We start from the raw sequence: 9910 nt of genomic DNA on the forward strand, positions 1-9910 counted from the left end.
TACCTTAGACCCGCCCTGAGTGAGCTGTCATCAGTCCGCCATTGTTTCACCGCCGGAGCAGATGAAGACAAGAATGGCTCCTAAGTGATTGAGGTGTTTTGTTGTTGGATGTAATAATGAACATAGCAGTCGTCATTTACTCCCGACATCTGAGCCACTGAAGACGCTGTGGATTACGTTTGTTTCTTAAGGGAATGCAGCCCCCGATACCTACCTCTACCTAAATGCATCTATGTTCGCACAAATCATTCGTGATCCAGCTTCACTTACAGAAGAAGTGAGTATAAGGTTTTTTTATGAATCTTTGCAAATCGCTTTTCTAATAATGTGCTAGTTAGCAAGTTTCACGATGAATGCAGCTAAAGTTTACCGTCCCTCAGAGAGGGGCTCAGAAGAGAGGGGCGGGGTCAGCAGAGCTCATTAGCATTTAAAGCGGCATGCAACAAAACGGCTTGCTCTGAAAAGAGCTGTTTTTGACAGGGTAAAAAGGGTGTTGTTTTACACTACCATTGAGAAATTTTAACCAAAGTATGTTATAGACTTTTCATTAAGACCCTAAAGAATTATATCAACTTGTGGAAAATGGGCATCTGATGACCCCTTTAATATTTTTTAAGTGTTGATTTAATTGAAACAGTAATCAGGCCTGGGTGCATCTAGTCCAGCTGAACCCCATTACAGATGCAGTTTCATAGATATTTAGTAACTATGGGGGCAAATGCTTTTTTTTTTTTTTTTTTTGCACAGGCCCAGTGAAGTACACAAGTGAGACCTTTGTAATTTTACAATTTGCCCATCTTACTAATCACTACTACACCACTGGATGGCACTATAAACTGAATGTTACTATCATTACCACCACTTCATGAATCATATAATACTATTCCATAATGACCACATTTTAGGATGTAATTCTAATTTTAATTATATGACATATATGACATTTTAATTTCCAATATGACCTTAAACATCTTAGACCTGCTGTTTCTTGTGGTCTTTTCAGCTGTATTACAGTTATTACATTATAACCAGTTAGACAACCAAAAATCCACACAATTTGTAAACATTTCAGTATTCATAAGATGCTACCCATTACCTTTAATTAAAAAGTGAAGAGTCCCCAGAAAACTTTCATGTACAACATTACTGGCAGGCAAGGTTATTAGCCATAAACATTGTTTTATACCACACAAGTCATATTTTTGGCAGCATTAGGTAACTTGCTGCAATGAAAATGCACTATGAGTCTTTGCAAATGAATTGTACAGAAATGGATTAAAGTAAGTTGAGGATGGTTAACCGGTTTAGTTTGCCCAGAGTGCACTACAGCCGCACAAAGTATTTGTCATAACCTCTCTGTAACCAGAGAAAGTCAGTGAAACTGACACCTGTTGTACTTCGCTTCCCCTCTCTCTGCACTAATGCAATATTAACAGCTTTGTGCTTCCTCTAACAAGAGTAACTTCAGCCACCTCCACTGAGATGCCTGTGTGTGTAGAGTATCTCTGACATATTGTGCACGTACAATAAGCTATCTGTGGAATATGCACTGGTGGGAAGATTACGAGTTAGGGTTAAAACTGCAGGTGAATGTTGTCTGACTCAGAAATACAAACCAGAGCCAGTCTGTGATAAGCCAATCATCATTAAGGGTTTTTATAAATGAATTTAAACATCATCTGCTGAGCCCTTTCAGCACTCCAGACGGAAGCAACTGCCCGGAAATCATCCTTAGCTTATTTATCAATCAACACTGATTACAAACCAGCAGAAGGGTTGATCTGTGCTGAGCGGAGAAGAGTCTTTAATGCTGTCTGGACACCATCAGCTCTTATGGGGGGTTAAAGCTAGTTTACAGTGAAGAAATAATAGCAAAGCATTAAAGTCACACCATTATTTATCTCTAAAGGTAATTAAAGCATCTGCCTGCCCATCCCTTAGGTACTCATTTCTTCCATGCTTTCTTAAATGTTGATTGAGATAATCATTACAACAACAACAAAGCTCACCTTCAGCCTTGGATGACATGATAGTTTGATATATTGATACATTGATAAATGATTTATTGAGCAGATAATGCTCGTGTAGGGACTGGATCCTATAACCTTGTGAGAAGATCTCTCATGCATTTTTAATTCTCAAATGGCCAACAGTCTCCCAGTTGCATTGTGCAGTTTTGAAACATTGTATCTTGTTGAAAGCCTTATGGGAGTCTCATAATACGAGACTATGAACCCAAATGCAGTTTATTAAAGCAATAAAATGACAAATTTGCTGGAAACTTACTCGCCACCAGGCCATCTGAGATGTAGATGAGTTTGTTTCTTCATCAGGTTTGTAGAAATGTAGCATTGCATCAGTGTCTCAGCAATGGATGCTCTGCAGTGAATGGGTGCCGTCAGAATGAGAGTCCAAACAGCTGATAAAAACATCACAATAATCCACAAGTAATCCACAGCACTCCAGTCCATCAGTTAACATCTGGAGAAGACAAAAGCTGAAACAAATCCATCATTAAGATGTTTTTAACTAAAATACAAGTCCATAATCCATTGTAGCGCTTCCTCCAGTTGCATTATCTTATATTAATAATCACTTGAAGGAGATTTAGAGTATGAGGATGAGAATATTTAATGCAATTTTTTTCCAGTGAGCAAATATATTCCTTGGATAACCCAATGAATCAAGCAAACTTTTCCAATAAGGTAAGTGAGAGTGCCTTTCCTTGGTCACATTTGTAAACATGGAGAAAATATACAGGGTCAATAATTGCTCAGTTGGTTAATAAGAACCAACAGAATGTTGCCAAGAATGGTAGCACTTTAGTTTAGGCACCAATTCTCACTATTAACTAGTTGCTTATTAGCATGCATATTACTAGCATACTGGCTGTTTATTAGTACTTATGAAGCACATATTAATGTCTTATTCTGCATGATCATATTTTAGATCCCTTAATCCACCCCATACCTAAACTTAACAACTACCTTACTAACTATTAATAAGCAGCAAATTAGGAGTTTATTGAGGCAAAAGTAGGTAAAATAGTGAAAATTGGACCTTAAAATAAACTGTGACCCAACGAATAAAGTAAACTGTGAATATTTTTACATTACTTTGAAATCTATAAATTTACGAATATGAATAAAAGCAATTTTATACCCTTCAAAATCTAAATTTTTGGTCATAAATGTTACAGTGAGGTAAAAGGTTAAGTGGAATCAGCTTTTAATCGGTGACATGTTCTGCTTATGATTTGATATCTGATGATTCACTGGTGCTGCTGGATTGTTCCCCGCTGTCGTCTTTGTTTTGACACTCCCATGACTTTGCCTCTGGTTAGACTGATATGTCATGTTCAATACAGTCTCCTACATCAGCACTCCACCAGGACACCTGACTGTTTATATGAAAGTCTTGAATCTGGGACATAAAATGTAATGATTAAAGTTAATTAAACAGCAAAATATACAATTTAATTAATTAATAAAATGTAGATTAAGATGTATTTCCATACATTTCCTAAATTTCTTATGTAGAATGCTGTCAACTGAGTATTTTTAAAGTAATGTATTCATTTAATTATATCCAGCAAAAATAAAAGTCTCCTACATCAGCACTCCACCAGGACACCTGACTGGAGCAATAGCTGTATCATCAGTGACACAGACTTTCTGCTCTGAACAGCACTGCGAGGGTTTTTTAAAGCTACAGCACCGGAGCTGAATGCCAATGGACAAAGCTGCGCCGGCCAAACACCTGCTATTGAATGCTTACACCTACAGCTTTCTTATAGTTATTGTGTAGACCTGCTTGATGACGTTACTGAAAAAAATAATAAAATAAAATGTAAATATTTTTAAAGTAATGTATTCATTTAATTATATCCAGCAAAAATAAAAACAAATATAGAAAATAATAAAATGTCACACTTTATAATAAACAAATTACATATGCTTATGAGACCATTATGCTAACTGAAAATGTAAGGTATAAATTAATCTTTGCGTGTAACCAAGTTAACAACGTTCTGGAATGATTTTTTTTTAAATTCATTGTAGGATTTATTTTGATAAAATTTTCACTCAGAAATTGTCAAGTAACACTGAAATAAACTTTAAAAAAAAAAATTTTATTAACATTTTTGAGTAGAACGACTGACATACACTCTTAAAAATAGAGGTTCTTTATTGGCATCAGTGGCTCCATCCATGGAACCTTTTCATTCCACAAAAGGTTCTTTGTTTACAGTGGAAAAAGTTTCTTTAGATTATTAAAACGTTCTTAACACTAAGAAAAATTTATTTGGTTCTTTTAAGAACTGTTCACTGAAAGGTTCTTTGGGAAACCAAAACTGGTTCTTTTATGGCATCGCTGAGAAAACCCACTTCTGGAACCTTTATTTTTAAGAGTGTAGTATTTTCTTATACTTCAATAATATTTGTTCTAGCCTAATAATTTTTAATGTTATAAACTAAAGTTAAAGAGCTGTTGAGTGAGTGAGTGCTGCAGGTTTGTGACGCTGAGGCGTGGGCTCCAGGGCTGGCTCGCTGCTCGTGTGGGGTTTCTGTGACTCAGGGTTATTCTCAGTCGCTGTAAGATCTGTCCTCAGTCTGTCGCAGATCATGGCTGAGCGCAGAAGCGCGGACAGAGACGGTGATCTGCCGGTGTATCTGGCGCGGCCGGGAACCGCGGACCAGCTGCCGCGACAAAAATACGGAGGCTTGTTTTGTAACGTAGAAGGAGCGTATGAGAGCAAAACCATCGATTTCGACGCTCTCACTGTCGGTCAGCGGAGCTCCAGGAGCCCAAGAGCCACAAACAGAGAAGAGCTGAAGCCTTCCAAGCACCAAACCAACTTTCCTTCTTCACACAGTGAACGTGAAGCTAAAGACACGGTACAAATAAAGCATGCGTTTGAGAAGGAAGCTCCACAACACCTGGATAAGGTAACTAATCTATCTATCTATCTATCTATCTATCTATCTATACCTGGATAAGGTAACTAATCTATCTATCTAATCTATCTATCACGCAAAGATCTATCTATCTATCTATCTATCACGCAAAGATCTATCTATCTATCTATCTATCTATCTATCTATCTATCTATCTATCTATCTATCACGCAAAGATCTATCTATCTATGTATCTATCTATCTATCTATCATGGAAATATCTATCTATCTATCTATCTATCACGCAAAGATCTATCTATCTATCTATCTATCACGCAAAGATCTATCTATCTATCTATCTATCACGCAAAGATCTATCTATCTATCTATCTATCACGCAAAGATCTATCTATCTATCACGCAAAGATCTATCTATCTATCACGCAAAGATCTATCTATCTATCACGCAAAGATCTATCTATCTATCACGCAAAGATCTATCTATCTATCACGCAAAGATCTATCTATCTATCACGCAAAGATCTATCTATCTATCACGCAAAGATCTATCTATCTATCACGCAAAGATCTATCTATCTATCACGCAAAGATCTATCTATCTATCACGCAAAGATCTATCTATCTATCACGCAAAGATCTATCTATCTATCACGCAAAGATCTATCTATCTATCACGCAAAGATCTATCTATCTACCAATGTATAGCCTTCATTCTGTACACAATAAAAATATGTAATGTTAATTCAGTCTTCTGTAACGCGCTGTAAATTGTTTTGGAGATCTAGATGAAAGGTGTTTGTAGGCTAATGTAAGTTAGAGATGGTTCACATTCCTCACAAATCAGAAATATAGCGCTGTTTGAAGATCTATACTGAATCTGCGAGGCCTACACATTTCTTACTGAAGGCCTTGACTTCTACCTCAATTTAAGCTAGTTTTGTTTTTGATTAAAGAGATTTTAATAGAGCAAATTATTATTTCAATCGTAATTCTGTCCAAACACCTTCCATGTCATAGTTTGACATATTTTATATTGATATTCCGTAGTAGATAATTACAGAGTGTTTAATGAAACTTAATGCAAACATACCTGTTACCACATTTTACATAAAACATAATGGAACTTTTCATAAAGTTGTGACACTCTAGTCATATCTTTTATCATGGTGGGAAAACAATTGCTCAGTTTAGTTTTTTTGTTCTTTAATAGCGTTGACTAAATTAATCAAGCTCAACCATTCAACTATGCTTCCAACATTATTGTAAAAATCATATATATATATATATATATAATTCTGTCAAACTATTAATCGCGATTAATCACATCCAAAATAAAAGTTATTGTTTACAAAATATATGTGTTTGTCCTGTGTATATTTATTATGTATATATAAATACACACACATGCATTTATTACTTGACAATATAGTTACACAAAACACTGTTATTCAAATATGGATTCATACATGTATTAACCTCTATATACGTCCCACATTGTGATATAAAATGTCATGTAAAATAAAAAAAATATTTAATATCATAATTTATTATGATATTAAATATCATAATTTATTAGAAAATACAGGCTATTTTAAAAGGTGAGATCATTTTCTAGTGGTTGCATATTCCATTTCACTATTCTATGGAAAAAGAAGAAAGTTTGGACTTGTTTTTGAGCGTGCCCTTTGTGAAGATATTGAATCACACACTGACTGCTGTCAGGTGATGCACTGGAGACTCTTATTATGTGGGCTTGATTTAATAGAAATTTGGCTGAATCCAGCTCAAACTCTTTCATCATTAATATTCCTGATGTAAGCAGCTGCTCCTTTCCAGAGAATTGAAATTATTCAATAATTTGCGCATATAATCAAATTCATGCTGGATGCACATGCTCATTTGTTACCATTTACAAAGTGTCTCATTTTTTATGTTTATTTATTTATAAGGAGGGTGAATACTCCAGATGAAGGTTTATTTTAATTAATTATTATTATTATTTTTTTTATTTTTTTTTACATTTCAAAGTGGCGTAAAAACAGCCCTTAACTATATCTAAAAATATTGTTCCCCAAGTAAGTAGACGTTCATTATAATATTTAATTATTTGTTTAATTATTATATTCCTACATACCTGTATATTTGCAATTCATTTAATCTGTCAGTGCAGAATAATTGTACAAATTTTGTAAGCAAGGTTGTGTTTCTTTCAAATGTAAATGTAAGATCTTCTGCATATGCAAAGTTATACATCTACAGTATTTGTTCTGAAATTGGCACAGAGTGTCTTAATCAAGCATCGCCATCTAGTGGACAGGAATTATTGCTGACTCAACAAGAAATGTTAACTAGTACCCTTTTATTAATACACGGCCTGATTTGGATGTATAATGTGCAGATACTATACCGTGTCATTACACATTTTGCATGGTTAAGTCAATTAATGATAAACTAATAATAAGGAGTTTAACTCTAATGCAGATGCAGAGGCCACATTAGATCAACCCAAGCATCCTTAAATAATTTCATCCCTTTGCATTACGCAAATCTCTATGAAGTTCTTTTTTCAGTTGCTAAGACCCATTTCTCAATACTTAAGTCACTTTTTCAAAACTCTTCACACAGTTCTGCTAACCCACTTTCATTTCTGCACAGCAGATACAAATTGCACTAAAACTACTAAAACACTTTATACAGGTTTCAAATGAACTCATCTGTCATGAGTCATCCCTCATAAAACAATGACCTAAAACACTAACAACACATAGTGCACAGTGTTTTCTTCTTTAACATGTCTTTACAAAACAAGGATGACACTCTCTACTCACTGCAGTATTTGTTACATCTGAATAATTTACATTACAGTACAACATTACTCCTAAGTTTCCCATTTTGTGTATAGATGGTGATGAAATAGAAAGACAAAAACTTGTCTAAGTGTTCAGCTACATCTAATTGTTTTTATAGTATTTCTTTCTTCTTTTTTTTTAGATTTGGAATATATTTCAGTATGGTATTACTGTAGAATTGTAAGAAATTGCTGTGTGTTTTTGAACTTTGAACAGTTTTGGAAAGATTTGTAAAAGTGCAAATTGTAGGAACCGTCTCGGTTACATATGTAACCCTCGTTCCCTGAAGGAGGGAACGGAGACGTCACGTCGGATGACCGACGAATTGGGATCTCCGTGACGTCGAGAGTGACCGACTGAAAGGGAACTGTAGGTTCCTAGATTTTTTGCAATGGTTGCATCTGAGACAGAAAAATATTGATGTAATTTGAAAGATGTGGTCATTTAATGTATTTTATGCTAAAGCAATGATAAATGATCCACAGTTGAACCCACATAGACCTCTGTTGTGCTCACTGTGTGAAAAAGTGACCTAAGTATTGAGAAGTATTGGATCAAATCTCAAAAATGGGTTGTTCAAAAGAAAAAAAAAAGATGTATCTGGATCATTGTGATGCAATCCTATTTTGATTTGAAAAACCAGCAGAAAAGTAAGATGGGTTACCTGATCCTAGATAGCAAAAGATGGGATTTTCACAGTTTTTGAACCTATGGCTCCATTTCTCAAAACTTTACACACAAAACCACAAAACACACACACAACATACAAAATGTCACACACATCTTGCAAAAGCAAACACATTTTTCAAAACTATTTTAAGTCTTCTAGAAATGGTATTTTTGCATACTCTACACACAAAATTAAATAATTCGCCACATACACGCCAAACTACACACAGATGTGAAAAATGTAAAACACCTCTCTTGTGTGTTTTCGCTTGTTCAGAGTCCAGAGAAGCACAGGAGTTTGTCACAGCACTCGCACACACATGCATATGCACACATACACTTATGCAACTGAACTGAATCAGTACTGAACTGACAGCTGTGAAATGACACTATTGACTTGTTATAATGACACTATTGACACTATTGACTTTACAGCAGAATTTGAATTAGATTATTTTGTGAAGCTGCTGTGAAACAATCTATATTGTATAAAGCGCGTTCTGACTTGGTTTGTATGCATATTCTGTGTGTGTGTGTGTGTGTGTATATATATATATATATATACCGAATATGCATACAACACAGATGCATATTCAATGTGTGTGTGTATATATACTGTACACAGTTATGTCCACATATACTGTATTTAGACACTGACACAGTTTTCATAATTTCGGCTCTGTATGCCCCCAGAACAGAATTAAAAATGAAACAATCAAGATGAAATTGAAGTGCAGACTTTAAAGGGCACCTATTATGCCCCTTTTTACAATATGTAATATAAGTCTCAGGTGTCCCCAGAATGTGTCTGTGAAGTTTCAGCTCAAAATACCCCACAGATCATTTATTATATCATTTTGAAAATGCCTATTTTGAGTGTAAGCAGAAACACAGCTGTTTTAGTGCATGTCTCTTTAAATGCAAATGTGCTGCTGCTCCCCGCCCCCTCTTCCAGAATAGAGAAGTGCCTTTACAGCTGATAACTGCTAAAAAAACATCTGTTTGGTTTTGATTATAATGTCTATCGCGCTGAAATCACGCGTTTTAAATCCATGTTAGTTTAAAATTCTGATAGACGGTTTTTTGAGCACAAACATCCGTAGCACGCGTATATAAAGTGGCTGCACACGGCATGAGTACTAAGTTCTCTTTCACACACGAGTTTATGTTTAAAACACGCTTAAGCTACAAAAACACAGTTGGTTATGGTTGTGAAGTAAACATCTGGAAAAGAAATCGCATTTATTAGATCTGTGTATTAAGTGACATCAGCATAATATACTGTACCTATACTGCTGCTGTCTATGCTATTAATATGACCCAAAGAATAAAATGAAAGCAGAGAATCACATACTGCTCTGGACTGAATAAGGTCTATAGCCTTAATAAGACATTTCTTACTTGAATGCTGCTTTTAAATGCTCTAGCGTGAAGATAAACATGGCAGATTGTGTGCGGCTCACTCAGGGCGGG

The 9910-nt window shown here is 35.2% G+C and overlaps 1 protein-coding gene across 1 annotated transcript in view; it reads left to right on the forward strand.

Moving 5' to 3' along the window:
* Positions 1–4601: 4601 nt before the first annotated feature.
* The window catches only part of dpysl3 (dihydropyrimidinase like 3), a 44761-nt gene continuing 39452 nt past the window's right edge, over positions 4602–9910 (forward strand). The window contains exon 1 of the mRNA XM_016555406.1: positions 4602–4949. Coding sequence (XP_016410892.1) covers positions 4626–4949 — 324 coding nt within the window. The 5' untranslated portion in view covers positions 4602–4625. The remainder of the gene's footprint in view (positions 4950–9910) is intronic.

Source organism: Sinocyclocheilus rhinocerous, unplaced genomic scaffold (assembly GCF_001515625.1).
Source record: "Sinocyclocheilus rhinocerous isolate Xijiao unplaced genomic scaffold, SAMN03320098_v1.1 scaffold1427, whole genome shotgun sequence".
NCBI lineage: Eukaryota > Metazoa > Chordata > Actinopteri > Cypriniformes > Cyprinidae > Sinocyclocheilus > Sinocyclocheilus rhinocerous.